The sequence below is a fragment of the Perca flavescens genome, chromosome 2, assembly GCF_004354835.1.
Source record: "Perca flavescens isolate YP-PL-M2 chromosome 2, PFLA_1.0, whole genome shotgun sequence".
NCBI lineage: Eukaryota > Metazoa > Chordata > Actinopteri > Perciformes > Percidae > Perca > Perca flavescens.
In genome coordinates this window covers 37,509,670-37,533,277 of record NC_041332.1, presented here as the reverse complement: position 1 = coordinate 37,533,277, position 23,608 = coordinate 37,509,670, and the positions used below count along the sequence as shown (strand labels likewise).

At 41.1% G+C, this 23,608-nt stretch overlaps 3 protein-coding genes across 10 annotated transcripts in view; 1 reads left to right on the top strand and 2 right to left on the bottom strand.

Moving 5' to 3' along the window:
- dnah6 (dynein, axonemal, heavy chain 6) overlaps positions 1-339 on the bottom strand; it is a 65,928-nt gene extending 65,589 nt beyond the window's left edge. The window contains exon 1 of the mRNA XM_028596369.1: positions 115-339. The gene's annotated coding sequence lies outside the window, so the exon portion shown is untranslated. The remainder of the gene's footprint in view (positions 1-114) is intronic.
- Positions 340-640: 301 nt separating this feature from the next.
- On the bottom strand, positions 641-18,529 carry sclt1 (sodium channel and clathrin linker 1). 4 transcript variants are annotated; one of them, XM_028600960.1, is made up of 22 exons: positions 18,431-18,529; positions 17,970-18,025; positions 16,689-16,756; positions 16,420-16,472; positions 16,195-16,267; positions 15,792-15,847; positions 15,234-15,369; positions 13,561-13,683; positions 13,307-13,372; positions 12,450-12,520; positions 11,237-11,327; positions 10,834-10,925; positions 8,643-8,820; positions 8,341-8,439; positions 6,028-6,099; positions 5,841-5,915; positions 5,604-5,746; positions 4,755-4,947; positions 2,699-2,895; positions 1,927-2,005; positions 1,054-1,149; positions 641-941 (listed from the first exon to the last, which is right to left on the bottom strand). In XM_028600960.1, exons 2-22 carry the CDS (start codon positions 18,001-18,003, stop codon positions 882-884), a joined length of 2,055 nt encoding a protein of 684 aa, XP_028456761.1. In that variant the 5' UTR covers positions 18,004-18,025; positions 18,431-18,529; the 3' UTR covers positions 641-881. The 4 variants fall into 4 exon arrangements, with proteins under 4 accessions (XP_028456761.1, XP_028456745.1, XP_028456750.1 ...); XM_028600944.1 differs by having other exon boundaries at positions 18,227-18,525; XM_028600949.1 differs by having other exon boundaries at positions 18,364-18,525.
- c2h4orf33 (chromosome 2 C4orf33 homolog) lies at positions 16,256-23,405 on the top strand. 5 transcript variants are annotated; one of them, XM_028600992.1, is made up of 6 exons: positions 16,256-16,299; positions 19,230-19,423; positions 20,679-20,739; positions 20,838-20,889; positions 20,985-21,184; positions 22,569-23,405. In XM_028600992.1, the coding sequence occupies exons 1-6, from the start codon at positions 16,289-16,291 to the stop codon at positions 22,663-22,665; spliced, it is 615 nt and encodes a 204-aa protein (XP_028456793.1). In that variant the 5' UTR covers positions 16,256-16,288; the 3' UTR covers positions 22,666-23,405. The 5 variants fall into 5 exon arrangements, with proteins under 5 accessions (XP_028456793.1, XP_028456810.1, XP_028456801.1 ...); XM_028601009.1 differs by lacking the exon at positions 16,256-16,299 and adding an exon at positions 17,838-18,102; XM_028601000.1 differs by lacking the exon at positions 16,256-16,299 and adding an exon at positions 18,465-18,884.
- The last annotated feature ends 203 nt before the right edge of the window (positions 23,406-23,608 follow it).

Here is a 23,608-nt window from a genome sequence, read left to right as displayed (position 1 = left end):
GACATTAAGCAAAAATACGCAAAAAGCAATTGTGGACAAGGTAACTTAACTGCTGTTAAAGACAACGTAAGCTAAAGAATACTAACGAACTCCTGTTAATTAACGTTAACTTACCGTTAGCAAACTTTTTTCAACTTGCTTAGCTACTGTGTAACGTCACTTCGCCTTATTGAGCAAGCATCGTCTTCGAGAGATATAAAACTGGCTGCCATATCAAATATTCAGCTCCGAAATATTTTAGATATGGCTTAACGCTAGCCAACGTTTTTAACTATCGATAAAGCTAATGTACCGTAACTTTTGCTGACCTAGAGCTGAGCATAGACATTTAACGTTATGTCTATGGAGCTGAGGTTTACGGTTTCCTAGCAACATAATTATCTCCCGGCATGCAACGCAGCCAAACAAAAACACGTTGCTGGTTTTGTTTTACACAGAGCCATAAAGATACAGTTTCAGTGATACCAAAGCCGGTCCCCCTTATTAGAAATTCTTTGATGATACCCTTAATATATTACCGTAAATAGGTTTTTCAACCCAGAGGGTTTTTTTCGCCCCCTGGTAGTTTGACAAAAGCATTTTAAAGAACCAAAGCACTTGATTTCCATTCAATCTTACATACACAGCAAAGACCATGTTGTATTTTGTTATAACAAAGTTTATTTTACATACCAAACGTCAGACAAACAACATTAGTGTATAAAATTAGAACATGTTGCCATTTATTAACCAAATGGCCAAAATGTTGATATCATATTTACAAAAAGGAGCAACATGCTCTAAACACACATGGCTACATTATAAATACTAGAATATTGTAAAAGACATTTTGAATCTCAATGGGATTATTTCCTGGTTAAATAAATAAATAAATAAAACTGTTAGAGAGTCTCTGGATCCACCATGGCAGTTTTTCTTCGCTGTGATGCCAACAAATTCAGCTGTTAAAAAAAATAGGCATAACACAACACATAACATAATGTCAGTATTCAATCAGATAAATGAACTGGAATAAGACATATCTCCCCATGTAAGAGCCAAGAGTACCCATACCTGTTGTGTAGCAGTGGTTGCCTTTTGTTCAGCTTGTGTCAGTCGTCTCTGGAGAAGACTCGTCTTCTCTTGATACTCTACTAGCTGCCTCTCATACTGCACAAACAAACACATGCCAATAAGTCACATGTAGTCAAACCACTAAAAGTCACTACGTTCGCAAAGCTTTTGTTTCCAAAGCACTCAAGTACCAAGGAACATATGGTGCATTTGTCACTAAACACAGACACTTTTTTTCAGGTTGTTCTGCATTTATAAATAAGCAGAGGTTGTGAGTTAATCTTTATTTGTTAGTATCACTACTTTTCTACTAAAGAATACAAACTTATTTTAGTTCATCATCCTAACACATTCTCTGAACCTTAGACCGGGCACAAGACCCACAGTCTGTCTGTGCCAGATCCCATCATTCTCATAAACGTGACTTCACATTTATGCAGTAAATGTATAACAGTTCAATATCCTGTTGAAGTCCATAGGATGGACGGCCTACATTTGAACTTTTAATTTTTTACTTTCCCCAACTGTTTATGTAATGCTGCTTGGCACTTATGACGCTAATGTTGCAGGTTTCTAGTAAAATGCCTCCTGCTTCTTTTCTGTAGCTGCTTTTCTGAGCACGCTGTTACAAAGGAGGCCTGACATTTGCAGAGGCCAACAACAGCTGGACAGGCCTGAACAGCATAGACCGCTACAGGGCATGACAAACATCTTACGTTTCCTCTTAGACCAAAATTCTTTAAAGAATTGCTCACTGTTTCATCTTCCTTTTACACTAAACTTCCTAGTATTGTAAATCAAGCTGCCGGGTTGTGTGTGTGTGTGTGTGTGTGTGTGTGTGTGTGTGTGTGTGTGTGTGTGTGTTAGACAAACCTCAGCAACAGTATTATGGTCAGTTTCAAGCTGCATCTCCAGCTCGTAGGAACGCTGCTTCTGCCGATTCAGCTCTGCCCTGAAGTAGACAGAAAAAAAAGCTAGAGATAAGCCACTTCTGCTGGAGATAAAGCATTTACAAAGCTTTATTTTCAAGTGTTTCAACATGTTTAATATTTCCAATAGGTCTCAGTGTAGTACAGCTGTCGCTGAGGGGAAAGTGCTCAAGTGTTAAGTCAGTTTGTTTCAACTGTGATCGAAATCTTTGTTGCTCCACTTTAGCTGTTGCCGCTTAGTCTTTGATCCACTGTTTGTGATAAAAGTGATAGAATAAAAAAAAAACAGTCTTAAGGCAGCACCAGAAGAATATATTGTAATGCACTTTAAAGAGGATTGTATTAAATATTCTTATTTTAAACTGTCATATTATGTTGTTGTTGCAGTCTGTCAGTTACCCACTAGTTTCCATTAGACAGGTTATCATTGGAAGATACATTTTGCAGGGTTTATTTAACAAGATGTTTGCTTAGCCTGCCTGCTCTTTCTGAGCACTACATTGCTTTACATTCATCTATACAAGGAAAAAGCCCTGCAAAGTCACAGAGACAGATGTTGTTAGAGTAGGAGGTTTTATTTAATCATTTTAGTGTATGGTTCCTTTCTATTTTAAAGCTTTAAACTGGAAACCTTTTAGTCCCTGGGGACATTTCTCAGTAAATTTTTTTTCTTTTCGTTCTTTAGTAATGTTAAATCTGCCTTTACAAGTTCTTACTTGAGGCCTGTGATTTTAGTCTCGAAGGCATGAACAAGGTTCTTGGCCTCTTCTTTCCAGCGCTGGGTACTTTTCTGCTGTGCTGTAAGGAGGCGCGTCAGATCAACACTGGAGCTTCGGCTGCTTTCCTCCAGCTCCTGCACGCGTGCGTCAAGTCCCTGCTCCTTCAGACTGTACTCCTGCTCCATCTGTGACAGCTTGGGGGGGGAGCAGCAGAGTGAGGTTGAGTGGATATCATTTTGCTGGTCCAAAATCCATTTAATTAGATGAAGAAGATTCAAATGCCCTGTCTTGTCAGAACTAGTCTGGCTCAACGGATGTACATTGCTAGGATAAAGCCCGACATCCCACGTGCCGGGGTCCCTTCCCTCTCGACATCTCCATCATCCGGGCTCAGCGCCGCCCAGGAGGGTTGTGATTGGTTTTAAAGAAATACTAGTCTCACATTGCCAGACCTTCCTCCACAGCGCTGCGGAGGAAGGTCTGGCTAGTCCACACAGCATTCCGGGACGGGAGAAAAACGTGCTCTGGTTTATTGGCTTTTCTTTAAACCAATCACAATCGTCTCATTCGATAATATATTTACTTTTTTTCCCCAAGGTTCATTTATTCTCAATCTACAGCACAGGGTTAGGCAATGAAATGCAAATTGTAGTCCCTTTATGCAACCCAAGAAAAATACTTTTTTTTTTTGGTGGAGTACAGAGGAGTTGAGGAGTCTCTCCGCCTGAGGAAAGAAGCTGCTCTTAGTCTGGTGGTACCACAGCGGATTCTTCTGTATCTCTTACCAGATAGCAGCAGGGTGAACAGGCTGTTGATGGGGTAGGTATGGTCTTTTAATGTAATTTAGGCTTCGCGCAGCCACCTCGTCTCACCGATATATGCTCAGTAGATGGGTCTCAATGATGTTCCGGGAGGTTTTAATCACGCACTGCAGAGCCCTCCTGTCCTAGATTGTGCTCAGTGCATGCCAGTTTCCAATGTCTCTAAAAGCCGGTATACACCAATCAGACGGCCGACCCTCGTCGAAATGATCAGTCGGGTCCCCGAGGTCCAAAAATACTGCCTCGGAACACACTGAGGCGACACCGACTCGAGAAATGTAATACGTCTCCATAGCAACAGGCGGCGCTACTCTGTATTGTTGCCCAAGAAATGAAAACCGGCAGCTGATTGGACGAACGCGTCACATGGGTTTGTTTTCTCCGGAAATTCAAAGCCAGACTGGCATGGCGGCTCGTTCAGAATACGATCTCATATTGTACTAAAATAGTTCACTGAAACGTGTTTCTGAAAACATTTTAAGCGAGAAATAGACCATACAGTTGCTGAATCTGTCTTCATTTCAGCTCAACAAAGGTCAGTTTAAAAGATTTTCGTCAGATTTTGAGAGACTCTAGTCACTCTCATTCCGCTCGCCGTTTCCGGGTGCGTCCTGACGGCCCTGCCGCCGACTGAACATGTCAGGTCGGCCAAAATGAAGGCCGACAGCCCCCCAGACTGACGACGGCACGGGACTCACCGAACAGATTTGCGTCACTGACCTCGCCAGACTGTCCAACGGCGGATTTTCGGCCCTGTGTCCCAGGCTTTAAGGGATCCTCTGACTTTATATCTAGCGCCATTATTACAGTAGGTCAAAGTTTTCATTTGTCCAATATTTTGGTTTATGACCAAACACCAGCAGAAATGAATGCTAGAAGTGTAAGATCGATACTTATTGGTGTAAAATTGGATCTGGGTATGAAACCATATGTAGCACTCACAGACTGAGTGGCCAAATTGTTTTGTCCAATTGAATAACATGATTTTAAAAACAGACTTCCGTAGAAGCAAAAGTTATACATTTTGCTTTCAAAAAAGGAACAGGTCAATGTGTGGGAGGAAAAGGACAAGCCCTTGACTGAAGATTTTAGCACCTTATTGACAGGTTGATTATAGTGCAGTGTGACTGGCACAAGTGGCTGCTTTGCACTACTCCTGCTCCACTACATGAGTAAGTGCCTGAAGTGCCTATTCCTTTATTTCCTTCCTTTTCTATCCATCACTGGGTTACCTGTTGTTTGGCCTTCTTTTGGACCAGCAGGGAGGCCTTGCGCAGGTCATCCATCTCCCTGCGTAGCTGCAGGTTCTCCTGTTGCAGCTGGAGACGCTCCTCGCTGACGTTGACACAGTCGTCCCGGGCTGCAGCCAGAGAGCCCTGCAGCCGCCTCACTTCCTCCTGGCACCGTGACAGCTCCTCACTGTAGCTACAGACGGCCAGATGGATGGATCAAGAAAGGAAAGGGTGAGAAAGACAAAAAAGAAGACGACAAAATGTTAATCTTTATACAACAATCATTATTGTCAGCAGATGAAGCCACTCACCCTGCTCTTGTGAGAAGGATTGGAGTTAATGGTCCCATGGCATGAAAATTTCACTTTATGAGGTTTTTTAACATTAATATGTGTTCCCCCAGCCCGCCTATGGTCCCCTCAGTTGCTAGAAATGGTGATAGGTGTAAACCGAGCCCTGGGTATCCTGCTCTGCCTATGAGAAAATGAAAGCTCAAGGCCCCCCCACCTTGCCGCCCCCCACCTTGCCCCCCCCATCTTTTGGGAAAGAGACTTCAGATACAGTATTAGGAGACCACTAAGGTCTATATAAAAGAGACTTCAGATACAGTATTAGGGGACCACTAAGGTCTATATAAAAGATACTTCAGATACAGTATTAGGGGACCACTAAGGTCTATATAAAAGATACTTCAGACACAATATTAGGGGACCACTAAGGTCTATATAAAAGTATCCAAAAAGCTCCATGTCATGGGACCTTTAAGGTGGAGAGCTTCAACTTGCCGGCCATGAATGTGCTACATTCAAACTAGCGAAATGTAAACCTACAATGCTAAGTTACACTTACTCCATCTCCATCTTCCTCAGTTTGTTCTGTGTGCTTTGCAGAGTGAGGCTAATGTCTTCCTTCATCCTCTCTGCATCTAGACACCTCTGGTGAAGGGCATCAATCTTCCTGAACTCTGGCTCTGCCCTGCCCTCCTTATACACCTAAAAGAAAAACAAGTATACAACCACGCAATCAAACACTATCAGAACTCTGGAGCTGGCTTTACCAGCGACTTTCTTGAGCTTTCACGGATACCTTCTCCAGCTCCTCCTCTACAGCTTTTCTCTCCCGCAGGGACCTTTCAATCTGAGACTCTTTATCTGCACACTCCTTGAGAGAGGTGGAAAGAGAACAAGGAGAGTCAGAATTAATAAAACACACGAGCAGAAGAGATTTAGTGTAATGTTGAAAGGGATTTGTCTTTAATGAGGCAGGTTCTTACCAGCTGCAGTGCAGACAGCTCCTCGGCCATACGGTCAATTTGAACATTGCACTGCTTGCGCACATTATCCACCTGTTAAAGAAAAAGTAATTGACAGTAACTTTAATTAGACACACAAAGTAGGTACTTGAGTTGGCGACTTGACTAAACAGCTTAAGTTCAAAGATTAAGTCAAAACATGTGTGAGGAAAGTTACCGCATTCAGACTTTTGCTTTGACTGCATATTTTATATAAAGCAGATGAATAAAGGAAATTTAAATAATGTGTGAAAAAGCGATACATGCCTTTGAACAAAAAGCAGAGAGTAAAATGTATGAATATATAATGGTAACATTAAAAGGAACACGCCGACTTATTGGGACTTTAGCTTATTCACCGTATCCCCCAGAGTTACATAAGTCCATACGTACCGTTCTCATCTCTGCGTAACTCTGCCTGACGCACCCACCGCTAGCCTAGCTTAGCACAGATGCTATAGGTAACCGGCTCCATCTAGCCTAAAGCTCCCAATAAGAGACAAAATAACGCCAACATTCTAACTGTATACATACTGGGAACTATATTCTCAGAAGGCGAAGCACTGCTACTTCTGCTACTTGGGCGGAGTGATTAGAGCAACACCTGAAAAGCACCGTTGTTACTCTCTGCTGCTCACCACAGCGCTTCTTGTGTGCTGCGAGCAAATCACTCCGCTCAAGTAGCAGTGTTTCGCCTTCTGAGAATATAGTTCCCAGTTTGTATACAGTTAGAATATGGCTGTGTCTCATGTGACCTTGTTATTTGTACACACTATGACTATACAAATCACAACATGTAAATAGGAAAATGTTGGCGTTATTTTGTCACTTATTGGGAGCAGTAGGCTAGATGGAGCCGGTTATCTCCAGGATCTGGGGTAAGCTAGGCTAGCGGTGGGTGCGTCAGACAGAGTTACGCAGAGATGAGAAGGGTACGTATGAACTTATCTAACTCTAGGGGATAGGGTGAATAAGCTAAAGTCCCAATAAGTCGGCGTGTTCCTTTAAAGGTCAAGATGCAAATAAACATCTAGCAGGAACTTTGTAATGTATTTATTGACCCACAATTTCAATAAAAAAAATGGCATTCTTTTGAGAAAACAGGAAAATAGAGGGTCTTAACCCTAAACCTAAGAAATCTGAATTTACTCATTGTTCTTCAGCCACAAAACATCTCAACTTCCTTTAACTTCCTTTCCTGGGGAGTTTTTGACCACTAATAGCGCTGTTTTTAAGAGTGAGCCTAGTTTGATTTGTTCTCATGCACATTTTTCTTTACAAGGAAACTCAACAAGGCATCTGTAAAGGTACCCCGTTTCTTTATGAACAAGGTTACACACTTTGTGTCACTTTTCGATTTAGAAAATAGGGACAACCCTGAAAAATACTGCTCCATAGCACTACTGGCGGTCAAAACTCCTGAAGGTACAGGTGCTCTGAGTCAGGATAGTGGATCACTCTGGACACACCTCTATTTTGGGAAATTTTAACCCTCATGCATAACTGTGAGTGGTACTTAAATCTTCAAGTAAGCCTGGGGTATGACTAGCAATGTGAGCAGTTTTGGAATTCATTGTTTATCACACATACTTCAAGTGAAGATGAGGGGGAGAGTAGATGAAAAAATTGCCTCACTTCGGCTGCAATGTGTAACCTCAACCTCTGACTCAACCTCCAAGAAAATGTCCTGGAAGGTAAAAAGGCAAAAGCAAGGGAAGGTCTCCAACTGCCATATAGTCAAACACATCCACAGTAAAAAATCATTTGTTGAAGGCCAGCCAGGGACTCAGATGACAGCCAACGCTGCAGTCATACTAGGCTTCATTAACAGGATTTAAACAGTTGAAGGGCTTGATGATGAAGACCCATTAATTGAGCATTAATCAACATGTCCCCCACTGAGTTTAGGAAGGGGGAAGAGAGCAGTGCTTTGCTTTTGGATTAGTACATCAGTATAGACAGAGGCTGTGCCTTCATGTAAGGCTAATACATTCAGTGGTTTCTGTAGTTTTTACAGATATTCATTTTTAAGAGCTTAAATATAGAGTTGGCTCTATCTTGACATCATCTAGTGCTTTTAACTAATGATGCAATACATTCGGTAGCGTAAAAAGGAGATTTTAGTCAAACGTGCAGCAAATTATATGGAGGGCATTTAGTGATTCTGAGATATTTTCTAGATTGTAAAGCCTATTGCAAGAGCTAGATTTTTTTCATGAAGTTTCAGCATGATATCTACTTCTACAGAAACAGCCCAGCAGTTCTTGTTCAGAAAGCCATTCAGTAACTCCCCACCTCTTTTCTGGTGCGGACTGCAGCGTCCTGGATTAACTGTTTGATGGCCTCCTTTGTCTTCTCCAGCTCCTCTATCTTCTGTTTCTCTCTTAACAGGGCCTGAAGGGAGAGGGTAAAGACAGACACAGCTAAACATTTCAGTGGGCAAAGTTCTGAAGTGCTGAAAGGACACAGAGGATTGATTGTCAGAGGATCTTGCAGCTCAACAGATTAAAGGGAAAGGCTCGGGCAGTGAAAAAGGCAAACAAATGGGGAAGGGATAGAGACAGAAAGGAAGAGACAAAGACAGTGACTGCAGTCACCTGGTCCTTCTGCAATGCAGCCTCCTCAGCCACCTGAACACTCTCTCGAACTTTGGCCAGGGCCTCATACTTTTCCTCTTCTAGGGTGGTACAACGTGCCTGGAGTACCCCCACCTTTCTCTCCCACACAGTTTGATCTCTGCGAACTGATTCAGCCTCCTGAGATGCAGCTTTTAGTCTGGCATTTGAAAAAAAAAAGAAGTGAGTGCCAGCAGCAAAGGGCAAAAGACAGGGAACTGCTGATCATTTTGATGTTAAATTCTATGACTTCACAATGCATTCAGACGTCGCAAACATTTCCATAAAGCTCAGTAACTGTTCTTTCTGAAGTTGGTTACTGGTGTTGGGCTCCTGCTACAGTATACAGTGGGGGAAATAAGTATTTGACCCCTTGCTGATTTTGCAGGTTTGCCCACTTACAAAGAATGCAAAAATCTACAATTTTAATCATATGTACATTCTAACAGTGAAAGACAGAATCCCAAAGAAAATTCCAGAAAATCACATCATATGAATTTATTAAAATTGATAACCATCTGATGAGGAAAAACAAGTATTTGACCCCCTGGACAAACACCATGTTAATATTTTGTAGAAAAGCCATTATTGGCCAGCACAGATGTCAAACGGTTTTTATAGTTGGTGACAAGGTTTGTGCACATTTCGGCAGGGATGTTGGCCCACTCCTCCCTGCAGACAGCCTCCAAATCATTCAGGTTCCGAGGTTGTCGCCTGGCAACTCAATTTTAAGCTCCCTCCAAAGATTTTCAATCGGATTCAGGTCTGGAGACTGGCTAGGCCACTCCAGAACCTTGATGTGCTTCTTCTTCAGCCACTCTTTTGTTGCTTTGGCGGTGTGCTTAGGGTCGTTGTCGTGCTGAAACACCCATCCTCGACCCATCTTCAGCTCTCTCACTGAGGGAAGGAGATGTCGGTCCAGAATTCCACGATACATGGCCCGTCCATCCTCCCCTCAATACGATGGAGTTGTCCCGTCCCCTTGGCTGAAAAGCACCCCCAAAGCACGATGTTGCCACCACCATGCTTGACGGTGGGGATGGTGTTCTTTGGGTTGTACTCTGTGTTCTTTGCCCTCCAAACACGACGAGTTGAGTTGAGGCCAAAAAGTTCTATTTTGGTCTCATCTGACCACATCACCTTCTTCCAGGCCTCTTCTGAGTCGTCCAGGTGGTGAATGGCGAACTTCATGCGGGCCTGTACATGTTTCTTCTTGAGCAGGGGGACCTTGCGTGCGCTGCAGGATTTCAATCCATGACGGCGTAGTGTGTTACCAACCGTTCTTTTGTAACTGTGGTCCCAGCTGCCTTCAGTTGATTCATCAGTTCCCCCTTGTGGTTTTGGGATGATTCCTCACCGTTCGCATGATCAGGGACACCCCACGAGGCAAGATCTTGTGTGGAGGCCCAGACCGAGGGAGATTGGCGGTGGTGTGGTGCTTCTTCCATTTCCTGATAACTGCACCGACAGTTGATCTTTTCTCTCCAAGTTGCTTTCCGATTCTCTTGTAGCCCATCCCAGCCTTGTGCAGATCAACAATCTTGTCCCTGATGTCCGTAGAAAGCTCTTTGGTCTTGCCCATGGTGGTGATGTTGGATGCTGGTTGTTTGGGTGTTCACAGGTGTCTTTTATACAGGTAACGAGGTGAGGCAGGTATATTTGATGTAGATAATTGGTTCGGATTGGGGCTGTGTCTTAAAGAAAGACTAACTGGCTTGTAGGAGCCAGAATACTTGCTGTTTGTCCAGGGGGTCAAATACTTGTTTTTCCTCATCAGATGGTTATCAATTTTAATAAATTCATATGATGTGATTTTCTGGAATTTTCTTTGGGATTCTGTCTTTCACTGTTAGAATGTACATATGATTAAAATTGTAGATTTTTGCATTCTTTGTAAGTGGGCAAACCTGCAAAATCAGCAAGGGGTCAAATACTTATTTCCCCCACTGTATATGTTAGCTCAACTTGAAACACAGAATGTGGTGTGATCATGTCGAGTGACCCATTTGTAAAACAAGCTGAAATATTCTTAACAATTTAGTAAGATTTGATACAATTTCCGTTTTCACAATGCTGCATACATTTCCTAATTGAATGAAACTTTTTCTACAAAAAGGGTCAGAAAAGAGTGAAATGGGATTGCAGGTGAAGGAGCAGTTTAACACGTGCTCACCTGGCCTCTAGCTGGCTCAAGGCTGCCTGAAGCTGTTGGAGCCGTCTGTCTGCTGCGTCCTCTCGGACCTGAGCGTCTGCCACTTCTTCCTCCTAAACGTATACACACACACACGTCTCATGATTATTTTTTCTCATTAACGGGATTCATTATTCTGTTCATAAAATATTCAAAATAATGACTAACGCTGGCCACTATAGCCCAAAGGGATGCCCAAGGCAAACAATCCCCACAAAATCAGTTAAATGTTCTATTTATTAAAAAAAATAATCAACTGGTGTTCCCCATTCCCATTAGGTGGACTACCAATTTTCTTCTGCATATATATATATATATATATATATATATATATATATATATATATTTTATTCTGTGTATTTTTCATTGATTTATCTTCTCTCACCCGTCTCTGCATCTGGTCCTGGACATTCTGTAGCAGTTTGGTCATCTCATCCACTTTGGCTGTGGCCGTCCTCAGCTCAGCTTTGGCCTGCCTACACCAGGAGGATAGTTCAAGCATATGTAACAACATAGAAACCTGTCTGCCTTCTTGACTTTATAGTCACCTTATTTGGTTAATACAAAATAGTATTAACCAAATAATAGACATTTCCAGAAATACATTCAATTCACTTTCTTCTTGGATTAAACAAATAATATTAAACATGTTAACTTGGGAGCTTTGGAGGTGTTTTCAGGTGGATTTAGTGACCTTTAAACTGAGCCATGCTAGCTGTTTAAGGTTGGTTATCGCTTTTTCCGATACTGGTGCTAAAACGATATTTTTAAAACGTTGTTGGTGCCTAAACCGATACTTAAAAAAACAACAACAGAAGAGCACAAAACGGCACCTGGCGACATAAAAGAACGGCTTGTTTATTGCCAAGGCCATTTGGTCAAATTTAAATAATCAATTTTAAATGTAATAATGACTTATTTCATTAGTTATTTCACTAGATGGCAAAAGGGTACTTTACAATAACAGCATGAGTACCTTGAGGTGCACTTGAATCCACCATGAACTTACGAAGTGCAATTGAATGCACCATGTTGTTGGTTGGTTTCTCCTGTCTTTGCTGCACAGTATTGTATGTCCAGGTGTTGGAATCCTTTCCAGTGAAAAATACAGTTTAGCTTTCAGCATTTTAACCGTGTTTAAGCTTGCTGGTAACTAACGGCAGGCTGACGTTACCTGCTTCTAAGTGTTATGCTAACTAGCGTCACATGCAGTGATGCTTCTGTTGCCTGTCCTTTTAGGACCACCAGTGTGCAGCGCAGGTATTTCATTGACCATTCGGTCCGGTAGATGCCGGTCGTCTAGTGCCGTATTAGCACCGGGTTTTGGTACCCAAACCTATAGCTTTTTTTCTGTTGTTTTCAGTCTTTGTGCTAAGCTAAGCGGGTCCTGGCTGTAACTTAAAATTTACTGTACAGACATAGTTAGTGGTATGGATTTTCTCATCAAACTTTCAGCAAGAAAGCAATAAGCCTTTTTTATAAAATGTCAAACTATTCCTTTAACTTAAAACTTAAACATATACGTAAGCTCACAAAGTACATTTACAGAGCAAGACCTCTACCAGCAGCCATTTTCAACCTCTGATGTATTTAGTTACCTGAGCTGGCTGTGAAGCTCCTCCATTTCTGTGCTCTGCTCTGTCACCGTCTTCAGGAACTGCTGGCTAGTCTGTGTGTGGCAAGAGAGACAAGACTGCCATGTGTGTGGCATGACTCCAAAGACACGTTGAACTTTAGCTCAAAAACCGACTTTCCCTTCAAACTTATCTCTCAAAGCTTTCTAAGTCCTTTCAGAACAAAACCTAAGGAGACTGTCAGTCATTCATGGTTACAAAGCCAATCGACTTTACAGCAATTGAAAAAGGCTGTTTGTATGAGAAGTCAGAGAAGGGAATGCCCAAGGCTTACCCTCTCATTAAAAATGCATCTGCGAGATATAGTATTACTCTCTTCCCCCACTGAATTGTGTCCTAAGTAAGCACCAGGCATGCATGTGTATGTGTGTGCATGGGTTTGTATGTAAATAAATATATGTACGATATTCTGTATGCCTTATTCGCCACGCTCCAAACGTTGAGCCTGTCAGATAACTGTCTAAATAGAGCCTAAACAGTTTGACACTGAGTGTATTTATGTGTGACTGTGGGGGTGTGAGAGAGAGAGAGAGAGAGAGAGAGAGAGAGAGAGAGAGAGAGAGCCAGAGAGAGAGAGAGCCAGAGAGAGAGAGAGCCAGAGAGAGAGAGGGAAACAGACAGTATGTGCTGGTAGTTATAGGATTACTGAGCAAGCTGACAGTCCATTATACAACTAAGGCAGTTCTGGCTAACTACCAGAGTGATTTAGAAACCGATAAATTTGGTTACAATATTAATTATGAGAGAAGTGCACAGCATTTCAATCCCATGGCTAATTAGGAGGCAATAATTTAACATGCTTTTAATTAACCGTCACTTACCGATTCCAGTTTCTGATTGGCCACTTGGAGTTTGTGTGCGTGCTGCTGGAACTGAACAAGCTGATCCTGTGATGGAAAAAGGCACTAAATAAATAAATGAACTGCTTGTAATTACCTCATGCTTATATCAAGCATTGACTGAGGCCAAACTGCTCTAATTAACCTAATTTCTATTATAATGTCTCCATCTAGTGGTGAAACATTGATTTGCAAATCATGTGCTGGCTCTGCATGTTAATGTGGGAATACTGAACCTTGAGCTGCTGCCTATGAGCATCGTGGATCTGTCCATCTGAGACGGTCTTCTGGTAGGTCTGCTGGAGGCGGTCCAGCTCCTGGGCTGCGGTCTGCCACAGCTCCATGGCCTGCACCCGCTCCTAAACAAATACACATACAAATATACAGACATGCTAAATGAAATGTTGCTTACTTACTACGTGTTACATCTCCATGCATTCAGAGCCTGGATCAGGACATAACCTAGTGTAGGAAAGACACTAGCAGCGTTGACAACAGCTAGACTCTGTAAAAGAGAACAGCTTAAATTGTCTTTTTCCCATTGTATCGTGTCAGCAAGGGAAGAAGTCCCCACAAAATGAAAGGGCTGTGCTGTGTAGAGCCACAAGGACCAACTGTAGTTGTTGCTATTGTCAGTTAATAGCTCCAATGTGTTACTAAACTACTCAATGAACAATTATGTCTTGTTTTATGTGAAATACACAAGGTGCAATATGTAAATATTATTTTTATAATATGGTTTAAAAGTTGTCGGAAAGCACCTTTGAGGGTTTCCCTCTGCTTTCAGTCTTTGTTATTTGAAAATAAATAAAACACAAGCTCAATACAATCAGAGCTTTTGCTATTACAGTTTTACTTTGTCTGGTATGACACGTAGCATATGTTTAACCTGACTCCGCCAGATGGATTGCTTCGCATTTGCTTGGCATATCCATCTGGGAACTTTCCGTTGGAGAACTTTTGGGAAGGGGCGGAAATACTGGTTAGCTGATTGGATGAACCATCTGTTTATCACCTATGTTGGTGATAGAAGGGCCAAAACAACCAATCAGATCCACGAAGCGTATGAAAATACAACCACAAGCCCGCCCCTGCTGCTGCAGGCAAAGCATAGCTCGTTAGCTCCTGCAAGCAAGCAACATGTCGGTAAAGGAGATTTGCCGTTTGTGTAACGAGAATTTAGGAATAAAAGACACCATTTCAGGTTCCCGGACCATATTCCAAAAGAAGGATCCAAGAAAAAAAAAAAGCATTAGTGAGCGGCTAACAGAATTAGGGCTACCGCTGTCTGAAAATACTGGTTAGCTGATTGGATAAACCATCTGTCTATCACCACCTAACCCACCTCAAAACCAACGCTGATTGGCCCGGTCGTTTGGCGAACAGCTACAAATTTTCTCTATCTCAAGATGCCAGACTGATCTGCGAGGGGAAAACTGGAGCTCGCGAGATCAGGACGGTCTCACGAGGCTAGCATATGTTGGCTAATAGTAGCAAACTTTAGGTAAATACCGCTGTATTACACTCATTAATGAATCACTTTGCGGACTCTTGTCCACTTGTGCTACTGTAACATTAGCTTATCATTTATCATAACCAAATGCTTAATGTGGTTTAGCTACATGGTATATTGTAACAATCTGAGTCTTCTGTTGCACGACTAAAACAATCTTTGAAAGTACATGTTCCACCAAAACAAGTTCCTTCCAGAGGCTATTTTGCAGAGGCGCCGTTGCTCTGCCAGTCGCTTAGCACCGCCCAAGACGATTGTGATTGGTTTAAAGAAATGCCTATTAACCAGAGCACGTTTTTCCACCAATGCCGGAAGGTTGTGTGGACTAGCCAGACCCTCCTACGCAGTGGAGGTGGGTCATTGGCAATGCCAGACTACATATGGACATATGCAGACCTGTTCACACAGCTGGACCTGTTCTTGGAGATTTCTGATGACTGCTTCCTCCTCCAGGGTGCTGCCCTTCGCTCCCGAAGCCACCGGCAGGGCATGAAGCTGTTTCTCAACAGAGTCCCTCAACTCTGCATGCAGCCTGGTAAAGGTGAGGGTTGACATTGATATTGTGTAAAAATAAAAAATAAAAATTTAATATTTTATTTTTAAATTAAATATCACAATCTTAATTACAGTAAAACAAGCCCACTTTATTTGGCTTCTGTGTACAGTAAATGGTCAAGTTGCCTTGATTATCAACACAGAACTAAACTAACATAACTACTCGACTACTACTCACTGTTACCTTATGTTTGGTGGGACACAATGCAAGCATAGCATAATGCCAGTCAATGTATAATAAAAAAAGGTTAGAAAACCAATAAATATCTGATATTCTCAAAGAAAATCTCTAACGACAGAAAGGTTTGGTTGATTGGCTTATTGATGTGTTAAGTGATTGCTTCTGTCTCATGTTGTGGATATACTCTCCATATGTTGACACCAGTTGAACTTTTCTACCTTTCATTCTCCTTGACAACTCTCTCCAACTTCACTTTGACATCTGTCATCAGCCCCTGTTGATTTAAACAAGTAGACCAACACCAAGTGTTATTAATTAGTTAGGACGTCCTGATACATTTTAGTGCACCTGTATTCAAATTTAAGTCTGGATTTTCTTTATTTTTTTTCTTTAGAGAAGCCACAAGTTACTCATTAAAACCATCTCAGTTCAAGTGATATTCACTCAGCTCCATCTTATCAAGTGTTGGGCTTTCTTTCACACAATGGGGCATATTCCAGGATCTTAAATGTATGCATCCCATTCCTTTATAATGTCTGTAAGTCAAGATATGTAATATGTGAGATTCGCCAATATTTTATTTCACTGTCCGAATTGAATTTGTCTCTTAGTGTTTTTCACCTGGTATCTCTGCAGCTGGTCAGTCATTTCATCCATGTGCCGATCGTACTCCGCTATCAGTGGAGCCATTATGCTGCAACAAGGATGAATAATCATGTCACTTGTGTAAGAAAGTTTTTGCTCTCCAGTGCACTCATATCTACATATGGTTGGTGTCCTCATAACTCTTGTAACAAGAATGTGTTGACTGTCATACAAGAAAGACTTTAATTGCGCCTGTCTGACCTTCTATCTGAGATCCAAGGTGTAGGAGAGTCTGCCCGCCTTGCCTCCTCAACCTGATGAGCACAAATGCAGAATATGAAGGTTTGGCACGATGGGGTGTCCAGTTATAGATAATTCTACTCAATATTAAAAATGTCCTTATGTTAATGGTATATCTTGTCAAATAACGTCCTAACAAAGTCAAACGCATACCAGCTGTTTACTGGAGATACCAGATCATAAGCTGAATCTTTGTCAGTTTATAGAGATATTTACAGATGTCTTTGTACCTGAGATGATGTGGATTGAGTACCGTGCCCATACTGATACTGACTGAGAGCAGAATTCAATCTGTGGACTGAAAACACACACACACACACACACACACACACACACACACACACACACACACACACACACACACACACACACACACACACACACACACACACACCTCCACATTTCAGAGTTGAAGTTTCCCCACCAAACTCAGCTATTTTGAAAATGCTAATTTTCATCTGTAGTTGAGTATCTGATAAGTCAAGAACAGATCCAGCAATTGTTGGCTGTGTTTGCTGCTGGCCAGTACACTGCCAGTTCAGCCAAAAGTCAAGTTATAGCAGTTTTGCTGAGAGCACTTACAGTTTAGGCTAGAGGTAAGTTACAGTTCAAAGTTATTCAAAACTTTTTAAAAGAAAAAGAAAGAGGCCATGAATGAATTTCAAGAACACGTTTGTAAGAAGGCACTGGCAGCAAAGATGATAGATGGATAGAGTAGGCATTAATTAATCCAGCCTTTCAGACTGAAAATGTAGTCCTACTTTTAGGCAGAGGAGTAAAAGCATTTCATCAAAAAGATATACAGTTCATGAGGTTCCTTGGATTTGTCACTGCGATGAATATCTTAGAGCATATAAAATAAACACTGCAGTATCAACAAATTGGCCCTGGTTGCATAATTGTTGTTGTGGCCATATGATCCAGGCACACATAAGCACCTTGACAGTGAAAGGAAAGGACAACAGTCCTGAAAAAGCACGTATTATGCTGTCTGAATGTGCCTGACTGTATTATCCATTTACAAAAGCAGATTAACTATCATGGATGTGTGGGTCATTTTGAGCCTTTTGTCAGTTTTAAAGAAGATATATTATTAGCCATCATCAGCGCTGAAGGAGCTTGTCATACACCACAAAATGATGTCATTTTCACTATTCATTTAGGACTGTAGGGCAGTCTCATAATAGTCTCAGATTCTTGATGAATAATAGCCATACTGTTGTGGGTATATTTGTCTGTTCTATATAATTAACTTAAAATGCATGATCTACAATATAGTGTGTGTGTGTGTGTGTGTGTGTGTGTGTGTGTGTGTGTGTGTACGTAGAGATCATATAGTAATGATAAAGCAGTCACGGTGGTTTATTTTGAATGTACAGCCTTTTATTATTCTCTATCTGAACACTTGAGCTAAACTTCCCTTGAACGGATTTTGAGACGGCTTTGGGCTGGACAATTATGCTGAAGTTAGTTGACAACCTGCTAGTGCGTCCTACTTGGTCTGTTCTTACCTTGGTCACGTAAAAACTCGACTTCTGCTTCCATGGCGAAGGCGCAGCCTGGGTAACTGTTACAAGCAAAACGATCAACACTAACGTTACCTTCAAACTCAACATTAGAAGCAAGTACAATCTGTGCACTAACGTTAGTAATGCCAACTGTTGTTTTTTATAGTGTTAAAACTGTGCCTCAAATCCACATATTTTCCGCCAATGACATTTTTCAAAGTTGCTAAAAAAACAAACAAGGTAGCTTGCGTTGACGTTACCTGTGCTTACCGCGGCAGCTAGCTAGCGCTGGCTAAACAATCTCAGCTAGGCTCAGCTAGCTAACTAAACCTTTTGGTCTGTTAAACAAATAGCGAACTTGCTACACTAATCTTTTTCAGGGAAAGGTCAAACTTACGGGTTATATAAATGTATTATTTGAGACGTGGTAGTGTAAAATACAATATCATGAGTGTGGCTTTTACATTACTCTTCCGCCGTCCGTTTTGAGGCAAACAAATACCAACCAATGGCAATGAAGGTTGTGCACGGCAGAAGTGGTTCCGTCTGCACAACAGGAAAGTGACAAAGTTCCGCTTTGTGTCAGGAAGCTTCAGTCGGATATATTTAGAAGGATAATTCATATCAACAAATCTAATCATGATGTTTCAGTTTGAGTATTTTTATGACGTTTTTTTTTAAACGGAAAGAGATTACGTTTTCGCCCTGACGAGCTTGGTTCATCAGAAAAAGAAACAAACGTATTACAGTAATAGAACTTGGCCAAATGGTCATATGATTGGCTAACAAAATAAGAGTATGGTTATGCCAGCTTGCCTAACTGTATTTCTGTTGAAAAACAACGTTTTCTGGGTATTTTGTTTAACGGTTGTCAAGAATTAAAACAAGGTCTAATCTCAAACAACTACCTGGCACCAAGTAAGTTCACTTTGATAGTTGCAAGTTTTCCATATCAGGAAGTTAATTTTACTATCTTGAGAAGTTATTGGGTAACAGAACTGCATATCAACAATCTAATTCGATAACAAACTGCTTAAAGAGCTGTTCAGGGTGTATATTAAGACATGCTGGAGCACAGTTGAGAGTATTTTAACCAGTGAGTCTTTGGAGCTTTGACAACATGGGGGTAGCTCATAGTCTCCAGTTTCTGACACTTATCTACATTTTGCTATGCTGTGAATCGCTGTAAGTTTGCAATTTATTGCTGCACTGTGTCATTATGTCACATAGCAGTTTCTCATTTTGATTATGTATTTCTTTCAGTCCTTTTACACAAATGCAGTTTTTGATCCAGCACACCTGGGACAGCAGTCCTGTGAATCATGACCCTATCAGGATCAATTTCTCTCCGGGGCAAGGGGGGCTGAAGATAGAGATGTTTGGTCCCTTCTTCAATGACCCAGCAGCTCCTGCAGGGCCCCCCAGTCAGCCCTTCCCTGGACTCTGGGATTATGAAGGTGGGTAAGAAGTTCAGGCAATACTGTATGATACTGCACTACAGCTTCCTAAACATGCAAGTATGCGTATCTATCTCCATGATAAATATCTATAAATAAAGTGTGATCTTTTAAAAAGTATTATACAAATCTTATTTCAAAATTCATTAATGTATTAATTAATACAGATAGACAGATAGAGTTCCTTTTATACTAACTACTTTACCAAAATGTTTTAATAGTATTACTTGAATGTAAATGTAATTAATCATGTTATAACTTGTTTTTTTTTAAAGGCCTACATGACTAATTTAGGGAATAGTTCAACATTTTGGGAACTGTATATTTGCTTTCTTGTTGATGAGAAGCTCTACTGTATACCACTTTCATATCTGTCTGTTTAACATGAAGCTACAGCCAGCAGACAGTTAACTTAGTTTAGTTTATCTTAGAAAACTGCCTTCCAGCACCTCAAAAATCTCACTAATTTGCATGTTTAATAACATTTGTTTAATCCGTATGAAAACCAAAGTGTATAAGTGACAAGTTTTCAGTCATTACGGTAAGCTAAGCTAACTCTGTGCTCCAGCTTTATATTGAACTCATGGCAAGAAAGAAAGTGAGCGTACTTCCCAAAATGTTGACATATTCCTTTGACTGATTATATCTATTATCTAATATTTTATCTTTCCAGGCTCCATAGTGTTATTTCAAACACAATTTCATAAACTACACAAAGGTTGCATTGATGGCCTTTATATTGTACTGGTGTTGCTGTTGGACTTATAACGTTGTTATTGCAGTCATGATTTAGGGATTTAGTCTGTATGATGCAATTTTAGGCCACTCTAAAAACTGAGATAAAATTATGAATATGGTCCAATGAGGTTGGAGAGACTATAGGGACTAGCTCTGTTTATGAGGCCATAATAGTAATTGCATTATCATCATTTTGGTGACAGAGCAATTAAACCCTGTAATGAGGTTGAGTAATAACAATCCTATCTAATTGACCTTAAGTACGTTCGATTTCCGGTTAATGAGCCCCACATATTTGACCTCATTACGGTTACTTATTAGATTGGAAACCAACCCCATTATAATCTAGGTAGATAATGAGAATGCTGTTAGGTGTGCTGTTCTTCATATCCTATGTGGAAGTTTATGTATTTTTACATAATATTGTTTAGCTGTAACTCAAAATAAATGACTCAGATGATTTCATGATTGTTATTATTCTTTATTCACTGATATTTCTTCTTCGTCCTCTCCTCAGTTGTGGAGTCCTTCTTCCTTGATAGTACTACAGAAAATTACCTAGAAGTGGAGTTTTGTCCGTAAGTACAGAGCTAAGCTGTTGTAACATCCATGTCACCATATGATTTTTGGCAGTCCTAAATAAATATACAAACTGTGGGTTTTTCCTTCATTTTAGACATGGGCAGCATCTGATATTATTGCTGTCAGGAGTTGGCCAAGCATTCCAGGTAGGCAGACATCGAGGGAGTTATTGAACGGAGCGACGGTACTTTGAGTTAGGTGTTTAAGGATTTATAATTATTTTCTGAAATTCTTTCTCTAGCAACAGCTGCCCATGGTGTTTAATGCTACGATCACAGGGGACAGATGGATGGGTGAGGCTCTCCTCCCCTGGTCGTACTTTCCTCCCAAAATCAACAAGATGAACTCGTACGCCATCCATGGCTCAGGAGAGAAGCGTACGTATGAGGCTCTCTACCCCATCCCCAAGGAGGAGCTAGTGGAAGGCCAAAAACCCAACTTGTGAGTATGCTGAGTCCTATGAGGTCAGTTGTTTGAGGTCATGTGCTGTAGTTCATTTGTAGTAAAACATTGATTTGTTTTGAAGTCCAGCAATTTAATATTGCATTTTCAGGAAGTTGGGGGAACTGTGAAAGATAGATGTATAAAAGAGTGGTCAAAATAAAAGCAGCAGAGGTTAAGATCTCCAGTATGGGTCTGTCAGGGTACAATGGCGGACTCAAATGCACGACTCAGAACTCGGAGCAAAGGTAAGTTTGTTTATTGTTCGATGAACAAATGCCAGCAACAGTACAAAATCGGCAGGCAGAAGACGTGGTCAGGAGTACAAACAAAAGGTCTAGTAACACTGGGAAATAAGGCTGGAAAGTGAGACACACGAGGTACTACAACAATCTGGCAGGGAACAAGTGAAACAAGGGTGGGGGGTATATATACACGGGGAATGGGAAGGACAACTACACACAGGTGAATCACATTAGGGCAGGGACAGGCAATCACAAAAGGCGGGAAACAAACAAAGACTGGAAGACAAGTGACCAGGAATGCGAACAAACAGAGAATTTCAAAATACAACAGGAAGTCCATGAACACAAACAGAAAACAAAATAAGAGCAGGAGCTGGATGTGACAGGGTCAAGCTCCAAAAACACTTGATCCTACATTTCCCATAATGCAACTCTGTGGTGTCTTTCGTTAGACTTCCCCTTACTGGTAACATCCTTTAAGCTGCACACCCCAGTTTGTAACAAAGCTTCCTGTTGCAAATTTAACGTCTCAAGCCCCAGCCAAGATAACCCTGATGACTTCATGAGGATTATTTTAATGAAATCATCAGGGTTATTTTCTCAGATTTTTCTCAGATTTAAGAGACCTTCCTCCAGAGCCAGAGAAGACAGAAAACTGATTTTCACAGGCAGAGTTGTACTGGGAAATACATATTTTAGATTGACGTAAACTGATCTGATGTGGACAATCAGTGGACTGCCCCTTTAATGTTTTTAATATTTTGCAGCCAGACTTATAAGCGTTTCTCTTAGAATTTGACAAACGAGATGACAAAGTTTTGTAGGCTAACTTGCACTTTTTACATTAGTCAAATTTTAGCATAACACCTGGCTAGGTAATTACATTCAAAATTATGTGTGCAGTATATGTGTGTATGAATGTGCAAGTATATGTGAGGTTGAATCCTTGGCAGTGGCCCGGGGTTCGAATCTGACCTGCGGCCCTTTGATGCATGTCGCCCCCAACCCCCTCTTCCCTTTCCTGTCTTCAAACTGTCCTGTCATTACAGACCATAAAAGCCCAACAAAAAAAGATCTTTTAAAAGTGTGTATGTAACAGTTTTGCACATCCTATATCAAATTGCTTCTCTGTCTTTTAGCCACCGCCTGGAGTATTTCCAAAATTTCCGCCTGCAAAGCATCATGGGAGAAGGTTGGGTCCAGCCAGAGTCTGGTCTGTGGCATGGAAAAGCCTGAGCTTTTCAAAAACACTCCTTTTTCTCTCTCTCTCTCTCTATGTCTCTCTCTTGTACACACACACACACACACACACACACACACACACACACACACACACACACACAAAAACCACGGCAGCAGGGCAATAGTACAAACACTCATTGACGGAAAACAAAGGGCAATCAATCTTTATTAGTTAATGATGCCAAACGATATGACAAGAAATATGTTACCAGCTTGTCAGAGCATATTAGCCTTCGCACACATCTGTACAAGCGCACAGTCACACACGCATCACAAGGTATTGGACGTCACCTAAATTTGCCTTGGCAGAGTGTGACCTACAGCAGTTATACTCTGGATGGTGGCAAGGAATGCTCGTTTTGACATTCAGCTCCTGTGTAGCCTGTGCATTTCACTACAGTGGAAGAAACCACAGCAGATTCTTGTGATTCTTTGCCCTGACTGTTACTAAACGCACACAAACAATTGTACACACCCCACTAAAGGGAAAAATCTGTTCTTCAGAGATACTTGTTAAAGCTTTTAATTTAGTGCATTGTTGCAACCATTCCACTATCCTTTTATTTCCTTTTACAATTAAATGTGTTTACAATGTACGATTACATATTGCTGAAGTGAAATGTGTCAGTTTTTTTGGGGGGGGGACTGTTTGTGATACGTCACTTTAACTGTATTTCTAATTTGTGATCATGTTTCAGTGCCATGTCTAACTATTAAAGCAATGGTTCATCATATGGAGAAATATGATTTTAAGCTTTCTTGCTGAAAGTTAGATGAGAAGGTTGCAATGGTAGAAGAAGCACTCTGATCCTTTACTTATGTAAAAGACCAATACAGCAATGTAAAAATACGCCATTACATGTAAAAGTCCTTCATTGAAACTCATCCTTAAAGTGACTTTTTGTAACTTTTTAATTCTGTCTAATGTTCCATCTGA